The 19,386-nt window shown below is 40.9% G+C and overlaps 1 protein-coding gene across 4 annotated transcripts in view; it reads left to right on the top strand.

Annotated features, from left to right (window-relative positions):
• FBXO16 (F-box protein 16) overlaps positions 1-19,386 on the top strand; it is a 58,187-nt gene that overhangs the window by 12,226 nt on the left and 26,575 nt on the right. For 3 of the 4 annotated variants that reach the window (XM_005670453.3, XM_005670454.3, XM_021072808.1), the window contains 4 exons: positions 830-865; positions 7,983-8,189; positions 13,594-13,758; positions 19,122-19,354. In XM_005670453.3, coding sequence (XP_005670510.1) covers positions 830-865; positions 7,983-8,189; positions 13,594-13,758; positions 19,122-19,354 — 641 coding nt within the window. The remainder of the gene's footprint in view (positions 1-829; positions 866-7,982; positions 8,190-13,593; positions 13,759-19,121; positions 19,355-19,386) is intronic. The other variant, XM_013982683.2, reaches the window with a different exon arrangement.

Here is a 19,386-nt window from a genome sequence, read left to right as displayed (position 1 = left end):
TCTGCCAATATATGCAAAGGATATTCACTTGTCACAACCACATTCATTCAATCCGGCAAACAAGAGTTCCTGTGATATGCTAGGTATAGTGCTCCACACTGAGCAGTAAAGATGAGTAAAACATAGTTTCTGTCCTAAATAGTGTGTAACAACGAATCTATACAGATAAACACTGAGCTCTAAGCCCAGAGGCACACACATGCAAGTGTCTAATCCTTTAAGCGTAGAAGTCATGTATACCCACCGATGTGTGTCCACGCTGAGATGTAAAAACAGAGCTGTTCATTCACAAAGTTCACATGTCCTCATACTACTGATGTTGAAATATTTGGGGGGAGGTTATCCATTTTCCTGTGTTTCCTTTGATTTTTTTTTAATCTCCTTTCTAGTTCCAAAATTGATTTCACTTTACAATTTCATTCTTTTTCTTACTTTTTACCTTAAAAAAATTATTATTTAACATATTGTTCACAGAGAAACAGAAAAAAAAGAAACTTTGCCCAGATTAAAAGTAAAGCACCTTTTCAGGTACAAAATCTGTCTTTTTACATACTCAGTTGACATAAAGAAAAGGTAGATTGCTCATTGTCTTTTTAGGGCCGCACCCATGGCATATGGAGATTCCCAGGCTAGGGGTCTAATCAGAGTTACAGCTGCCGGCCTACACCATAGCCACAGCAACTCGGGATCCTACACCCCTGCTTATGGCAACACCGGATCTGAAGAGATTGTTAATATTTATTTATTGATACTTTAATGATGTCTTTTTCGTAATGATATTTTGAATTATGAAATACAAAGTCATTCCATTCTTTTTTATTTATTGTAGATATTTGAAGAAAGAAGAGCTCTGCTTGGAAAATGGGTAACTATCTTTTTTTTTTTTTTTTTTTTTTGTCTTTTTGATATTTCTTTGGGCCACTCCCACGGCACATGGAGGTTCCCAGGCTAGGGGTCTAATCGGAGCTGTAGCCGCTGGCCTACGCCACAGCTCACGGCAACGCCGGATCGTTAACCCACTGAGAAAGGGCAGGGACCGAACCTGCAACCTCATGGTTCCTAGTCGGATTCATTAATCACTGCACCATGACGGGGACTCCGGAAAATGGGTAACTATCTAAAGCATACTTACTTCTGGAGTTCCTGGAATTCGCAGCAGAAACGAATTTGACTAGGAACCATGAGGTTGTGGGTTGGATCCCTGGCCTTGCTCAGTGGGTTAAGGATCCAGCGTTGCTGGTTGCTGGTGTAGGTCGCAGACGCAGCTCAGATCTGGCGTCGCTGTGGCTGTGATGTAGGCCAGCAGCTATAGCTCTGATGAGACGCCTAGCCTGGGAACCTCCCTGTGCCTCGGGTGTGCTTGCTTATATATTACGTTATGTTACATTGTCATAGAGCGCAAAACATTCAGTTTGGACATGAGGTAAAGAGTGATTGCTCATTGCCTGAGAAGTTTGACTGATACTTTCTGTTCAGATGAGTTATGGTTCAGTCATAAAAAAAGAGGATTCATACCAGTTATTTTAACAGACGTAATTTAATAAAGAGAACCAGTGAAACAAATACTAAAAGACAGAAAAGACAAAAAGGTAGCACTAATAATGGGTATGGGATTTCTTTGGGGGGTAATGAAAATGTTCTGGAATTAGTAGCAATGTCTATACAACCTTGTGAATATACTAAAATGCTGAATTGTATGGCATATGAATTATATCTTTTTTGTGTGTGTTTTTAGGGCTGCTTCTGAGGCATATGGAAGTTCTCGGGCTAGGGGTTGATTTGGAGCTTTAGCTGCCGGCCTAGGGCACAGCCACAACAATGTGGGATCTGAACTGTGTTGGTGACCTACACCGCAGCTCAGGGCAATACCGGATCCTTAACCCACTGATCAAGGCCAGGGATGGAACCGGCATCCTCATAAATACTAGTCAGGTTCCTAACCTAAGCCACAACTGGAACTCCTCTCATATTCTATTTATGCTTTTAAACTAACTTTACATCTGTTACCAACAACTTGAAAAAAAGACTTATTTAGAATCATTGTATTTGTGCTGTCATTCCACTTACTATTAGTGGAAATTGCTAAATTAATATAATCAGGGCTAAAGGTCAGCCAGTACTCATTGGTAAAGCTGATTAGCTTCTGTTCTGGTTGGTTAGTAACATTGCCAGTTAAATATTTTTCATATCACTCTGGATAAAATTCAAGGTCTTCGAACTTTTTAAAAGGTCTTGTTTATTCTTTCCTTTTACCATAACCCATAGAAACATATATTTGCAAAGATCACTAATGATCTTCTTCAATCGGCTAAACTGCAGGGGTAGCCAGGCAAGCAGGGTTCTATCATGCTCCTTGTTGTATATTCCTCGATGCTATCACACATTCAATAAATATTTTCTAAAATTAAAACTATTTAATTTTAAATGTAAATATCTTTGAGCCTGTAATTCCCCTTCTGTTTATCTGGCCTAGAGAAATGATCACAAGGGACATGAAAAAACATGCACAAGGATAATGCAGTGCATGTGTGCACGTGTGTGTGTTGGGAACAACCTAAATGGTATCAGTAGTATATTGAATAAATAGATCATGGCATATTCATCCTACTATAAATGACTGGAGAAAATATTACGCTCTGGAGTTCACTGCATATCAGGACATCTATGGCTATATTTTGTTTTTAAAACGGTTGCGTAGGAGTTTCTGCTCTGGCACAGTGGGTCAATGATCTGGCTTGTCTCTGTGGAGAAGCTGGTTAGATCCCCAGCCCAGTGCAGTAGGTTAAGGATCCGGCCTTGTTGCAGCTGTGGTGTAGGTTGCAGCTCTGGCTTGGATTCCATCCCTGGCCCAAGAACTTCCATATGCCTTGGGTGCAGCTGAAAAAAAAAGAAAAATAAATAAATAAAATTAAAATAAATAAGGAGTTCCCGCCGTGGCGCAGTGGTTAACGAATCCGACTAGGAACCATGAGGTTGCGGGTTCAGTCCCTGCCCTTGCTCAGTGGGTTAACGATCTGGCGTTGCCGTGAGCTGTGGTGTAGGTTGCAGACGCGGCTCGGATCCCGCGTTGCTGTGGCTCTGGCGTAGGCCTGCGGCTACAGCTCCGATTCGACCCCTAGCCTGGGAACCTCCATATACCGCGGAAGCGGCCCAAGATACAGCAAAAAGACCAATAAATAAATAAATAAATAAAATAAAATAAAATAAATAAGACTGTTGTGTAGTATTCAGTGGGATGGGTATACCCTAATTTATTTAACTGTTTCCCTGTTGATGGCACTATGTATATGTAAATGCATAGAAATGTATTAACTCCAAACTGTAAACAGTGGTTATTAATGGGGAAAGGAGTGATGGGGAAGAATGAAGGGGATTTTCATATATACTTCTGAAAGTACCTATTTGAAACTTTTAAACCAAGAATGCATTCATGCTTTTGCTTTAATTGTGAAATTAAGTGTTTGACAATAAGATTCAGAAACTCAGCCAGGTTAAGATAATATAACCAATAAGCAAAAAATAACAAGCTTCTTTCTTCATCTTGTCCCCTACTCGCTCAGAGCTTTCCTTGCCATTCAGTGTGAGATAAGTGGCAGTGACAACTGTCCTCACTTTCTCAAAGTGCAGCAAGAATCCCTGTAATAACTACTCTGAAAATAGGCTTTTCACAATTCTGTTGTCAAGAAAGCCCTATAAAAGGCATTAAAATAATTATAAAATACAATTATAATTATGGTATGTATAAGATAGTACAGCATAATATAGCATAATGGCATATAATATATGATATTATAAAGGAACTAACCGTGTGGAGCTCCCCCCGTGGTGCAAAGGGATCCGAGGTGTCTTGGGAGTACTGGGACTCAGGTTTGATCCCTGGCCCGACACAGTGGATTAAGGATCCAGCATTGCCTCAGCTGTAGCTTAGGTCACGACTGCAGCTTGGATCTGACCTCAGGTCCAGGAGCTCCATGTGCCACAGGGCGGCCAAAAATGAAAAGAAAAAAAAAAAAAGGAACTAACTGTGAAATGAGATACTGTACATGATGCCAGGATGGGAAAATGGTCCTAGCTGCTCCCCAATCTTACACATCAGATCCCTGGCTAAAATGTTAGGGCTGTTTTACTTGAGAGGTGATGTAAGGGCTATTGGGACAGATACACACTAGTAGATACATACAGTAATATATAAAATATATGACAACGACCTACTGTATGGCACAGGGAACTATATTCAATGTCTTATAATAACCTATAATGGAAAATAACCTGGAAAATAATACATATATATGCATGTATAAATGAATCACTTTGCTATACACCTGAAACACTGTAAATCAACTATAATAAAAAATTAAAATTAAAGAAAGAGATATTGGGAGATTACCAAATTCCTGTACAGGTAACTCTTCTGTGAGTTATTTACTTTTTGGATTCTTCCTAGCACCTTTTAAATTCTAAAGAGATTTTCCCCAACTGTTAAGCATTCTTCTGAGTCATGGACCCACCTTCAATAGGTAGGGATTCAGGAAATGCAAATTCACTTTCTATTAGCCTAAAAAAAATACAATTAGAAAGGAAAAAACCCCTCGAGGCAAAAAACACTTATCAAAGCCAAATATAAATTACCTTAGACTGTTGTAATCAGGAAAATAAATGAGAAACCAATGTAATTATCTTTTTAATCTCTAGATAAAAAGTTTTAATCTTTTCTTTTATAGATTTCTTCAGCATTTTATATCCTAATGTCTTTTATATTCCTTTGAAATCATTTGTTCTTCGACCTGAGCTTGGTTTCCTTTTGTGGGCGTCTATGAAAACAAATGAGCTAACCTCAGTCATTCAGAATGTGTTTCCCATCCCTGTCAATGTAGAGATGTGCTAATTTTATGCTTGTAAATTTAATTGTTTGCCCATTTACTCTTTTTACATTGATTCACCCCACGTACTTATTATTTTTCAACATCACTCTGATATTTTATAATATTGGCTGCCATGACTACGATGTCATGCACTTGACTAAGGATTTTGTACTTACTTAATCCTCACAACAACCCTATAACTGAGATATAATTGTTCTTAATATATAAATGAAGAAATTAGGAGGTTGCCAGGGGTGGAGTTGTGGATGTATTGATTTATTTCTGAAGATAAATAGGGAGTTCCCGTCATGGCTCAGCAGTTGAAGAACCCAACTAGTATCCATGAGGACTCAGGTTTAATCCCTGGCCTCAATCATTGGGTTAAAGGATCTGGCATTGCCGTGAGCTGTGGTGTAGGTCGTAGGTCGCAGATGCGGCTCCGATCCTGCATTGCTGTGGCTGTGGTGTAGGCTGGCAGCTACGGCTTTGATTTGACCCCTAACCTGGGAACTTCTATATGCTACAGGTGAAGCTAGAAAAAAAAAAAAGTTCATTATGAAATTCTGATTACAATAACTAATAAATACATGTGAAATGCAATTGTATACAAAATACAAGTAGCCTCAAACGTCCCTGTTTTTCTTTTTCTTTCTTTTTTTTTTTTTTTTGTCTTTTATTGTTGTTGTTGTTGCTATTTCTTGGGCCGCTCCCGCGGCATATGGAGGTTCCCAGGCTAGGGGTTGAATCGGAGCTGTAGCTGCCGGCCTATGCCACAGCCACAGCAACACAGCAACGCAGGATCGGAGCTGAGTCTGCAACCTACACCACAGCTCACGGCAACGCTGGATCGTTAACCCACTGAGCAAGGGCAGGGACTGAACCCGCAACCTCATGGTTCCTAGTCGGATTCGTTAACCACTGCGCCACGACGGGAACTCCCCTGTTTTTCTTTAATGAACTCAAGAAGAAAAGAGAGATTTAGACTCTGGTAATGTCTCCTTCAGCTGCTAGGTGGTCCCATAAGAGCCTTTTGGTTTTGGCCAGCCCTCATTTTCTTGTCTCTGGTCAGGCACTGATCGTGGGACTGGTTTGAAGTTATCTCTCAGGGAAAATTGTAAAGTAACCAAAGCTTTTGTTTGTCATTCCCCACATTACCTGTCTCTGGCACTCTTTTTTTCCAGGTCCCCCTCTCAACTTTTCCTCTCACCGTATCAATCATTTACATATTGGTAGGACTTTAACCCTATGTACTCTCCTTCTCAGGGCTATTTGCTCGTTATACCTTATCTCCAACTGTGAAGACAAAGGTTTATTTCTGGTCCTGGAGTTTTAGTCACTGATAATAATATAGAAATTCTGGGGGGAGAGCAGCTGCCCAGGCATCTTCTCTCTTTTTTTGTTGTTATTTTTAAAAATCATTTATTTTTTTTTTAAGCCTGCACCCTCAGCATATGGAAGTTCCTGGGCCACAGACTGAATCCAAATCGAAGCTGTGACCTATGCTACAGCTTCGGCAACACTAGATCCTTAACCTGCTGCTCCATAGCGGGAACTCCTAGACATTTTCTCTTAAAGTTGTACAGGCAACGCCCAGCTTAGGATGGTTCTCCTTAGCAACTTTTCAGCTTTACAGTGGTGTGAAAGTGATAGACATTCAGTAGAAACCATATTTCAAATTTTGTATTTTGTTCTTTTTTCAGGCTAGCCATATGCAGTTGAATACGCTCTTGGGATGCTGGGCAGCAGTGAGCCACAGCTCCCAGTCAGCCAGGCAATCACAAAGGTTCACAGCAGGGAGTTCCCATCGTGGCGCAGTGGTTAACGAATCCGACTAGGAACCATGAGGTTGCGGGTTCGGTCCCTGCCCTTTCTCAGTGGGTTAAGGATCCGGCGTTGCCGTGAGCTGTGGTGTAGGTTGCAGATGCGGCTCGGATCCCGCGTTGCTGTGGCTCTGGCGTAGGCCGGTGGCTACAGCTCCGATTCAACCCCTAGCCTGGGAACCTCCATATGCCTCGGGAGCGGCCCAAGAAATAGCAACAACAACAACAACAACAACAAAAGACAAAAAAAAAAAAAAAAGGTTCACAGCAAAGACACTACAGCCATCTGTATCCAGACAGCCATTCTGTTTTTCACTTTCAGTGCAGTATTCAACAAACTACATGAGATAGTCAACACTTTATTATAAAATAGGCTTTGTGAGAGTTCCTGCTGTGGTGCAATGGGATCAGGGGTGTCTTCAGAGCACTGGGATATGGGTTGGATCCCGTCCTGGCACAGTGGGTTAAGGGTCCACTGTTGCTGCAGCTCAGATATGTTCTCTGATCCAGGAACTCCATATGCTGCAGGTTGGCCAAAAATGAAAAAAATAAATAAAATAGGCTTTGTGTTAGATGATTTGCCCAACTTTAGGCTAATTTGAGTGTTCTGAGCACATTTCAGGTAGGCTAAGCTATGCTACATATTTAAAAATAAGTCAGGTGTATTACATGCATTTTCAGCTTTTAAGAATTTTTTTTTTAAGGGCTGTACCTGTGGCATATGGAGGTTCCCAGGTTAGGGGTCAAATTAGAGCTGCAGCCGCTAGCCTACACCACAGCCACAGCAACACCAGATTAGAGCTGTGTCTGTGACCTGCACTACAGCTCATGGCAACACCAGATCCTTAACACACTTAACGAGGCCAGGGATCAAACCTCCATCCTCAGAGATACTAGTCAGATTCATTTCTGCTGAGCCATGATGGGAACTCCCAGGATAGTTTTAACTTACAATGTGTTTATTGGGATGTAACCCCATCACAAGCTGAGGAAGATATGTATTTTATAAGTATGTATATTCTCAGTTTATGAATATGGCCAGCTCCTAACTTACTATTTTTATGGAGCTGGTGTACACACCACAGTCTTGCACGTGCTTGCCCATATAAAGGTGAGAGAGGACAAGTAGATGGCAAAACATGGAATTTACTAATTAGGGAAATAAATACATGCTATGCATTAGGACTAAATTACTAAACTCACTTTCTATGCCATTTTACCTCTTTTTCATAACGAATCTCTAGTATCAGACTAAACCTGGATTTTTTCTTTTCCTTATTTCCTTTTTGTTTGTTTCCAGTTTGACAAATGGACAGACTCTCAAAGGAGAAGAATCCTGACAGGCCTGTTAGAACGCTGTTCTCTTTCACAGCAAAAGTTCTGCTGTCGAAAGCTTCAGGAAAAAATTCCAGCAGAAGCTCTGGATTTTACTACCAAGCTTCCAAGGGTGTTATCTTTATATATCTTCTCTTTCCTGGACCCTCGAAGCCTTTGTCGTTGTGCACAGGTAAAGAAAATGAAGCAGTGTAAGGCATTTTGTAAAGACACCTTAGAAAACTCTGAAACTTGAGGAAAAAAAAGCAATGCACAAGTAGATGAGATGGTCAATACGTTTAGTCTGTAGATTTTTGAATTAACTCCTATCTCCTTTGTGTCTAACTCTGCATTTAGTACTCGCAAGGGGAGGAAAGTATAAGATACCACTGGTGTCCACAAAATAACATGAGCTTATTGGGGAGACAAATACACTTATATGTAGTGGTTCATTAGCACAATATTCATATCATACAGCACAGAAGTACAATGAAATCCTAAAGTGTATAGTGCAAGCCATTCCTAAATAGAAAAGTTCAAATAAGGTGCTGATGAGTAAGTACAAAAGAATATGAGACTAAAAGAATTCAGAGTGAGCAAAGGTGCTTATAGGGTCAGGAGAGGAGGGTGGTGAGGTTGGAAAATATCTGACCATTATTTTCTTACACATGATTCTGTGGTATAGTAAAGTATGTTATTTAAGATATAAAGCTGATAGTCATTTTGTTGATTCTCTTCACAGTCTAATAGGACCAAAACTTATCTGTTACTATGCATTCACAAACGTGTAACATGCTAACTTTAGCTTTTTAAATTAAGAAAATAGGAATTCCCTGGTAGCCTAGCAATTAAGGATCTGGTGTTTTCGCTGCTGTGGCGAGGTTTCAGTCCCTGGCCTGGGAACTTCTGCATGCCGTAGGCACTGCCAAAAAAAGGGAAAAAAGAAAGCGAATGTGTACGATAGATGAATTATTTAATAAGTGATGTTGGAACAATTGGGCAGCTACCTGAATAAATGATTATAAAGGATAAAATATTGATATGAAATTAAAGGAAACCATTAAAGTGCTCAAAGCAAACATGGGGGGAGGCCTTTGTGAGTATTCTCTAATACTCAGGGCCTCAAAAGAAAATATATAGCTTAAAATCTTGCTTTATCTATTTTATATATCAATTATATATATTTTATGGACAAGAATAAAGAAAGCAAGATTTTTGAACTTTTTTTTTTTTTTTTGTCTTTTTTGTTGTTGCTATTTCTTGGGCCGCTCCCTCGGCATATGGAGGTTCCCAGGCTAGGGGTTGAATCGGAGCTGTAGCCACCGGCCTATGCCAGAGCCACAGCAACGCGGGATCCGAGCCGCATCTGCAACCTACACCACAGCTCACGGCAACGCCGGATCGTTAACCCACAGAGCAAGGGCAGGGACCGATCCCGCAACCTCATGGTTCCTAGTCGGATTCGTTAACCACTGCGCCATGACGGGAACTCCGATTTTTGAACTTCTTTTGTGGCACTGTGGGTTAAGGATCCACTGTTTGTCACTGCAACAGCTTGAGTTACTGCTGTGGTATGAGTTCCATCCCTGGCCTGGGAACTTTCACATGCCATGGGTGTGGCAAAGAAAAAAAAAGAAAGGAAGAAAGAAAGATTTTAAATTGGGACTATAAATATTAAAATTTTCTCTATGGAAAAGAACACCGTAAATAAACCCAAACAGTAAACAGGGAGAAAAAAAAAATATTGCCAGCAAAGGGCTAACGTCCTTATTTTTAAAAGAACTACTATACCTCTATACTATGGGTGAGAGGGGATCAAAACCCAGCAGAAAAATGAGCAAAGGAAGTGAACAAGTATTTCACAAAGAAAAAAGCAGATGTTTCTAAAATATGTAAAATGCTTAGCCTCATTATCATGCCAGCTTTCATAAATCAGATAGAGTGACTTTTTGTTTGTTTTCTTGGCTGCAACCATGGCATGTAAAAATCCCTGGACCAGGGATCGAACTTGCATCGCAGTTGTGGCCTGTGCCACAGCTTTGGCAACCCCAGATCCTTAACCTGCTATACCACATGGAAACTTCCAGATGGAGTTTTCAGTGGTTTTTTTTTTTTGACCGCTCCCTGGCATGTGGAGTTCCTGGGCCAGGGATTGAATTCAAGCTGAAGCTGCAAACTAGGCTGCAGCTGCAGCAACCCGGATCCTTTAACCTGCTGTGTCCTGCTGTGGATCAAACCTGCATCCTGGTGCTAGAGAGACACCACCAATCCCGTTGTGCCACAGTGGGAATTCCCCGAAGTTATTTTTTAAATGATAATATTTTATATTGGTGGGGCTGTGAGAAAACAAGCACTTTTGTATATTGTTGGTAAATAATTTTTTTGCAACTACCATGGGGAACAATTTGGTAATATCCATTTTTTAAATAAAGATTCCCTTTGCCCCAGCCATTCAACTTCTTGTATTTGTCTGATGGGTATATATCTACACGTGCAGAAAAAAAAAAAAAAAAGTGTAGTGGAAAAATGGACTTCCCTTGGAGTTCCCAGTGTGGCCCAGTGGGTTACGTAGCCAACTGTGGAGCTCCTGTCATGACTCAGTGGAAATGAATCTGACTAGCATCCATGAGAATGCGGGTTCGATCTCTGACCTGGCTCAGTGGGTTAAGGATCTGGCCTTTCCGTGAGCTGTGGTGTAGGTCGAAGACACAGCTCGAATCTGGTGTTGCTGTGGCTGTGGTGTAGGCCAGCGGGTACAGCTCCAATTCACTCCATATGCCATGAGTGGGGGCCTAAAAATACCCCCCCCAAAAAAAAGAAAGAATCCAACTGCAGGGGCTTGGGTCACAGTTGTGGCTTGGGTTCGATCCCTGGCATAGAAACTTCCATAAATAGTGTATGTAAAATGAAGAAAGACAATTTTAAATTGTATATGGAATTTCCCAATTTTGTTTCAAAGATGCCCAGAAAACATATGGAAAGGAAAAGGATTCTACCAGGTTGTTAGTAATGGTCATCTCTGACTGATGGGGTGTTGGGTGTTGTTTTTCTTCAAGTTTCTCAGAATTTGTCAAGTTTTTCACAATGAGAATGTTATCATTCCAGGGAAATATTTGAAAGAGCTAAGCATTCATCTATGTGCACCATATGTTAATCTTGTAGGATTTCAGCATCATATTTTATTCCCAGAACTGACTGTGAGGTGGTTGTCCTTCAACTAAAGTAAAAAAGAAAGTCATTGCACCAACTTGAGCTCTTTGAGCTATTAAAAAAACGGATTAAAGATCTGGCATTGTCATTGCAGCAGTTCCGGTCACGGCTATGGCACAGTTTCCATCCCTGGACTGGGAATTTCCATGTGCTGCGAGGGCAGCAAGAAAAAAACATATGTCATAATTTTGAAAGCTCTCTTCAATTCTTCTCACTCCTGTTTAGTTCAAAAACAAAAAGGGAGTTCCCTGATGGCTCTTTGGGCCAAGAATCTGGGCATTTTCACTGCTGTGGCTAGGGTCACTGCTGTGGCTAGGGTCACTGCTGTGGCCTGGATCCATCCCTGGCCCAGGAGCTTCTGCAAGCTTCAGTTGCAGCCAAAAAAAGCCCCCCAGAAACTAACAAAAAACACCAAAAGGCAAAACAAACAAAAACACCAAAAGGCAAAACCAAAACTAAGCCTTATATACTCTGGGGGGAATCCCAACTTAAATACTCAGGTTTAAACAAGAATTAAGGAAAAAGGAAAAGAATGAGAATTGAGAAACTTTTCTCCCCACCCCCTCCCCCGAAAACCTTACCTGTTGGTTGAATTCTGAGTTAACTAACCATAAGGGGATTAAGGTGGATGTAGCTTAATTTCTGGGTTGAACAAAGCAGATGTGATTTCTTTGCCTGCAGGGCTCTATCAGATCCTCTAAGCTTTTTCCTCCTTCCAGCTCCTGAACTGCTTATTTCTTCTAATTGTGCCCTGTCCTGCATGCCTCTCTCCCACGCGTCTCATCTTCAGCACGTGAAACAATACTAAGCATAATAGGAACTCAGTGCAGGGGGAATGGAAGGAGGGAGGAAGAGAGGGATAAATCAATAGGTGTCTGGGGAGCAAGTTCCGTTATGGAGTGTTCTGCTTATTTGGAGGCACGCCAATATTATTCATTAGTTAATTAATCTTGAAAAAGAGGACAGTTTTCCAAGGATGAAATTTGAATTTGAAGGTTAGGTGTCATCTTTGCAACTCCTGATAAGAGACATAGAATGCCTACTCTCAACTTTATAAATGAACTTGACTCTAGTTTCTAGCAAGATGTATTCAAAACCGGTGGTAAATTACTGTAAATACTGGAGTTCCCATTGTGGCTCAGTGGGTTAAGAACCTGACTAGTATCCATGAGGATGCAGATTCAATCCTTGGCCTCACTCAGTGGATTAAGGATCTGGCCTTGCCTCAAGCTGTGACATAGTTCACAGATGCGGCTTGGATCTGGTGTTGCTGTGGCTGTGGTAAAGGCTGGCAGCTGCAGCTCCGATTCCACTCTGGGAACTTCCATATGCTACAGGTTTGGCCCATAGAAAAAAACATTACTGTAAATACTTCTACACATAATAGGATCACACCCAACATTTGCTGGATGTGTAGAATTGACCGTAATGCTATGGAAATGGAGTGTATTGAATCTTAAAGGCTATGTAGGACACATCAATATAGTTAGTAATTGTGTTCCCTTTACAAAATTTACATTTAGTTAAATCTTAAGAATGGAGGGAAGGAGTTCCTGCTATGGCACAGCAGGTTCAGGATCCAGTGTTGTCTCTCTGGTGGCACAGATTCAATCCCTAGCATGTGCAGTGGGTTAAGGATCTGGTGTTGCTGCAGCTGTGGCATAGGTCGAAGCTCTGGCTCAGATTTGATCCCTGGCCTGGGAACTTCCATATGCCATGGGCACAGCCAAAAAAGAAAAAAAGAAAATTGGAGTTCCCGTTGTGGCTTAGCGGTTAACAAATCTGACTAGCATCCATGAGGAAGCAGGTTCAATCCCTGGCCTCAGTGGGTTAAGGATCTGGCATTGTTGTGAGCTGTGGTGTAGGTTGCTGATGTGGCTTGGATCCTGTGTTGCTCTGACTATGTCACAGGCCAGCAGCTACAGCTCGGATTCTACCCCTAGCCTGGGAACCTCCGTATGCTGCAGGTGTGGCCCTGAATAGCAAAAAAAAAAAAAAAAAAAAAAAAAAAAAGGAGGGAAAATGGAAGCATATCATGAAAACACTAAGCAATGTGCTGAGCAGTTTCTGTCGTATATCTCGCATCTGGAGACCTTCAGGATCCTCAGTTTCCTTGTTTGCAAACTGAAAATAATAATTATACTTTCCTCCTTAGGTTGTATGAGAATGGTTGGTTAATAGGTGCTCGATGAATATTAGTTGATTCTGATTCTAAGTTTGAATTAACATTTTTAAAAATCCTTCTGTCTGGCTAGGAAGCAGTTCAGGTAGGAGGTAACTAAGCTGTGATTTGGAGGAAAAGGACAAAAAAGTTATCTCAGTTCCAGGGAGAAAGTGGGCATGTAAAGTGTATAGTTTTGTTTTTGCTTTTTTGTTGTTTTTTTCAGGTGAGCTGGCATTGGAAGAACTTAACAGAACTGGATCAGCTCTGGATGCTCAAATGTTTACGGTTTAACTGGTACATCAATTTCTCTCCAACCCCCTTTGAGCAGGGTATATGGAAGAAGCACTACATTCAAATGGTGAAAGAACTCCACGTTACCAAGCCCAAGGTAAATTTGGGAAAAGAAACAGCAAAACTACAAATAGCAACTATTTAGGAATTCTAGAACTAAGACTAAATGATCAAACTTGAAGTTGGGGAAGGCAGTTGGTTCAAAGGAAATATACTCTGACTTCAAAATTCTCCTTGTCTGAGAACTTGACAGCCCTTTTCAAGATATCCCTGTAATATGAGAGACACTCCTAACCATCGTTCCCCCAGGTTAGAATTACGGAGCTGCTCTAAGTGTGGCTATACAGATTCCTGGATTCCTGAATCTCTGACTCCTGCACCACACAGTTCTGACCCTGGGACTCTGTGGGGATGTACAGTGTATATTACAAATGGGTCATCGAATTTTACTTAACTAATTCAAATTTTCTATGTTTCTACTGGGCAAGCTGAAGTTTATTTTTATGTCATTTATAAAGAAAAGTTTTCCAATAAATCAGTAATTAGAGAAGGGCATAATGGGCATATTAAAGTTCTTTCGAAGCTAGAAACTAGCAATGTAAAGTCTTTACATGTGGTCATACAAAGTAAATAGTGTGAGCATAATTTTTCTAGTGGTTTTCTATGTGTTATCACCCATGTTTATGTTCATTCTTGGAGTCACAGCTAATTAGATAACTTATGGGAAATTTTTATGAGCCTTTTCTTTATGGCATGATCTATACACATACAGAGTTGTGCATTATTTTGTACAATAGATGAGTTCCTGAAAAAATTACATGTAAATTAAAATTTTTTAATGATTTTTAAAACCACAAGAGTTTTCTGTAAAAAAAGCTGCAGGGAATCCTTTCCAAACTGGAGAATCCTTTTGAAATATGAGTAGTTAACTCCTAACATGCTCATTTAGGTTAGTTTTAATGTGCTTGCTCAAAGAAGAATCTATCTACGTTTAATATAGTAATAAGCTATGCATAATTAATATTGTTACAATTGCAATGATAAAACTAGTCTTTCTGATTTCAATAATTGGTGTTTTCTGTGAGAATTTCTTTAGAAAAGAACATTTTTAACGGCAGTGGTAGAAAAGTTATTGTAAAAATTATAGTATCGGGAGTTCCCACTGTGGTGCAGTAGAAACGAATCCAACTAATATCCATGAGGATGCAGGTTCGATCCCTGGCCTCACTCAGTGTGTCGGGGATCCAGCATTGCTGTGGCTGTGGCATAGGCTGGCAGCTGTAGTTCTGATTTGACCCCTAGCCTGGGAATGTCCATATGCCATAGGTTCAGCCCTTAAAAAAAAAAAAAAAAATTACAGGGGCTATGACTCTTTTTTTTGTCTTTTTAGGGCCACACCTGTGGCATATTGACGTTCCCAGGCTAGGGGTTGAATCAGAGTTACAGCTGCTGGCCTACGCCACAGCCACAGCAATGCAGGATACAAGCTGTGTCTGTGACCTACACCACAGCTCATGGCAACGTCAGATCCTTAACCTACTGAGCAAGGCTAGGGATCAAACCCGCTTCCTCATGGGTACTAGTCAGGTTCATTAACCACTGAGCCACATCGGGAACTCCATGGCTTTCTTTTATCATAGGCTTTCTTTGACTTTGATTCTCAGTTGTATGCAGGGAATGGTATGCAATAGCTGAAGTTTGGGCTGTACTGGAGCAGCATAGAGAGAAGTGATTAACCTCCTTGTAAAATGAAATAAACTGATTTTAATGCCATGTCTTTAGCAATAACTCTTTTTCTACAAAATACTTATGCAAAATAACAAATAGGTTTTTTGTTGTTTTGTTTTGTTTGGCTGCACCCAGAGCATGCAGAAGTTCTGGGGCGAGGGATTGAACCCACACCACAGCAGTAACCAGAGCCACAGCAGATCCTTAACCAACCGAGCCACCAGGGAACTCCAAAATAATAAATAGTTCTGATGCAAGAAATTACCACCTTTTTGCTCAGTATTAAATTTCTGTGGGGAGTACTTTGTTATATTAAACTTCAGTTTTACTGTTAAAGAAATAGATCTGGAGTTCTCTTATAGCACAGTGGGTTAAGTATCTGATGTTTTGGAATTCCTATTGTGGCTCAGCGAGTTAAGAACCCAGCTGGTATCCATGAGGATACAGGTTCAATTCCTGGCCTTGCTCAGTGGGTTAGGATCTGTTGTTTCTGCAAGCTGCAGTGTAGGTCACAGATGTGTCTCTGGTCTGGTGTTGCTGTGGCTGTGGCACTGGCCAGCAGCTACAGCTCCAATTATTACCCCAGCCTGGCACCTTCCATATGCTGCAGGTACGGCCCTAAAAAGATGAAAGAAAAAAAGAATCTGATTTGTCACTGCAGTAGCTTAAGTTGCTGCTGTGGCACAGGTTTAGTCCCTGGCCTGGGAACTTCTATATGCCTTGGGTATGGCAAAAAAAAAAAAAGAAAAAAAAAAGAAACAAACAAACAAACCTCAGGAGTTCCCATTGTGGCTCAGAAGAAACAAATCTGATTAATATCCATAAGAATTCGGGTTTGATCCCTGGCCCCGCTCAGTGGGTTAAGGATCCTGTGTTGCTATGACCTGTGTTGTAGGTCGCAGATGCAGCTCGGATTTGACCCCTAGCATGGTAACCTCTATATGTGGAGGGTGTGACCCTAAAAGACAAAAAAGAAAAAAAAGAAAAGAAAGAAGAAAGAAATAGACCTAAATCAGAAAAACAAAGGTTAATAAAATCAACTAATAAACTTACATTTATTGGTTAAAAAACTGGACTTAAGTCAGAAAGACTAAGGTTAGTAAATGTCTAAGGTTAACAAAGTCAACTGTCAGCACTACACATACTTGAATAATTTGTGTAATTCCCTGAGTTTGCTGCAGTGATGGTGAACATAGCCACTAGAGTAGAAGGTAATTTACCTTCCTTTAAGTCCCATCACCATCTCACTTCCCCGAGCACCTCACACTTGGCATGTGCGTCAGCAGAGCTTTTAAAAGTATTTTATGAGTAGATGGTAGGAGTTAATACTAGCTTCCCCCACCCTTAAAATGGGAGGACTGGACTAGGCTGATCTTTACTCTCTGTGAGGCTATACTATCTACTCAAAAAAGCATAGTTTCAAACAGACTTCACCTGGAAAAAGAAGCATAAGTGAAGAAGTTCCTGCTATGGTGCAGTGAGTTAAGGATCTGGCGTTGCCACAGATGCAGCTCAGACTTGATCATTGGCTCGGGAACTTCTGTATGCCTCAGGTGTGGCCGAAAAAGAATTTTAAAAAATAATAATAAGTTAAACCCAAAGTAGACACAAAGAAGAAATAATAGAATTTAAAAAAATAATAATAAGTTAAACCCAAAGTAGACACAAAGAAGAAATAATAGAATTTTAAAAAATAATAATAAGTTAAACCCAAAGTAGACACAAAGAAGAAATAATAAAGAACTGGAGTTCCCATCATGGCTCTGGAAACAAATTTGACTAGTATCGATGAGGACACAGGTTCGATCCCTGGCCTCGCTCAGTGGGTTAAGGATCTGCCTTATGAGGCTCGGATCTGGCATTGCTGTGGTGTAGGCCAGCAGCTATAGCTCTGCTTTGACCCCTAGCCTGGGAACCTCCATGTGCTGTGGGTATAGCCCTAAAAGAATAAATAAATAAATAATAATGGTAATAAAGAACTGAGCTCAATGAAATTGAAAAGACAAACAATAGAAAATTCAGTAAAACCAAAGCTACTTCTTTGAAAACGTAAATAGAATTGGTAGATTTCTAGCTGGAGTGATCTAAGAAAAAAGGGAAAACAAATTACTAGTAACAGGAGTGAAAGAGGAGGCATCACTGTAGATCCTGTAGACATTGGAAGGATAATGAGAGAATAGTCTGAACAACTCCATGTCACTAAATTTGACAACCCAGATAAAATGGAAAATCCTTGAAAAACACAAATTACCAAAACAGTCTCTGTAAGAATGAGGATACATGAATAAATCTTTATCAATTTTGGAGTCCCCTGGTGGCTCAGCAGATTAAGGATCCAGCATTGTCATTCCTTACCAATTTAAAAATTGAATTCATAATTTTCAGATCTTTCTACAGAATGCCTGACTCACCTTTGTGAGTTCTGTAACACATCTAAGGAAGAAATACCAAGTCTGTATAAGCTCTTTGGGAAAGTAGAGAAAGAGGGAAAATTGCTCAACTCATTACCTTTACTTATTTATTTTGTTTGTGTGTGTGTGTCTTTTGTCTTTTTAGGGCCATACCCACAGCATATGGAGGTTCCCAGGCTAGGGGTCTAATTGGAGCTGTTGCTGCCGGCCTATGCCACAGCCACAGCAATGCCAGATCCGAGCCTCGTCTGCGACCTATACCACAGCTCACGGCAACGCCGGATCCCCAACCCACTGAGCAAGGCCAGGGATCAAACCTGCCACCTCATGCTTCCTAGTCGGATTTGTTTTCACTGCGCCACTACAGCAACTCCCCTCATTACCTTTATACCAAAACCAGATAAAGACTTTACAAGAAAACAAAACAAAACCACAAATCAATATCCCTCTTGAGCACAGATATAGAAATCCTTTGAAAATATTAACAAATTTAATTCAGTAATATATAAACAAAGATGCTACACCACAGCCACAGCAACATCAGATTGAGCCAAATCTGTGTCCTGCACTGCAGCTTGCAGCAATGCCGGATCCTTAACCCACTGAGGGACTGAACCAGCATCCTCAGGAACACTATGTCAGGATCTCAACCCGATGAATCACAAGGTGTATATTTTTATGAATCAGGTAACTGGACTTGTGGAAAAACTACACAATGATGTGGTAGGAGAGGTTGCAGTACAGGATAGAGAGGTTCAGTGCATGGACTTGAAGCAGGACCACCCCGGATTCAAACTCTGACCCCATGTATTACTACTTTTGTGGTAGTTGTGAGCAAATTAATTAGTTTATTCTATCATCAATTTCTTCTTCTGTAAAATGGGAGTAGTTAGTATTACCATTTAGAATTATTGGGAAAGTTCAATAAAATAATGCATGAACAGTTCCTGACACAGTGCCTGGCAAGGACTCTTGGGTTCGTGGCTGCCATAACCACTGTCACCATTACCATGGCCATCATGGTGCTGGTGATGATAATGTTATCATCATAGTGGGTTTTGTTTTTGTCTTTGTCTTTGTTTTCGTCTTTTGAGGGCCGCACCCACGTGGCATATGGAGGTTCCTGTGCTAGGGGTCCGTTCGGAGCTGTAGCTGCTGACCTATACCACAGCCACGGCAACACAGGACCCTCAACCCACTGAGTGAGGCCAGGGATCAAACCTGCATCCTCATGGACGCTAGTCAGATTCATTTCCACTGAGCCATGACGAGAACTCTTATAGTGTTTTGAGAACAAAAATAATTAATTTTCTTCTTCTAGACACCTCCAAAAGATGGGTTTGTGATCGCCAATGTTCAACCAGTTACAAGCAGTTCTCCAGAGGAAAAGCCATCTCCTTCCTCAGCTTTCCGGTCCTCTGCCTCTTTAAGAAAGAAGAACCACCCAGGGGAGAAAGAACTCCCACCCTGGCGATCCTCTGACAAGCATCCGACTGACATCATTCGCTTCAATTACCTGGACAACTGTGACCCCATTGAGCACAGCTGGCGAGGGTGAGAATCCCGCCTTTCTCCTCCACTTCTTT

This window comes from Sus scrofa, chromosome 14 (assembly GCF_000003025.6).
Source record: "Sus scrofa isolate TJ Tabasco breed Duroc chromosome 14, Sscrofa11.1, whole genome shotgun sequence".
In the NCBI taxonomy this organism is placed as follows: Eukaryota; Metazoa; Chordata; class Mammalia; order Artiodactyla; family Suidae; genus Sus; species Sus scrofa.
This window is presented reverse-complemented; position numbering and strand designations above follow the sequence as displayed.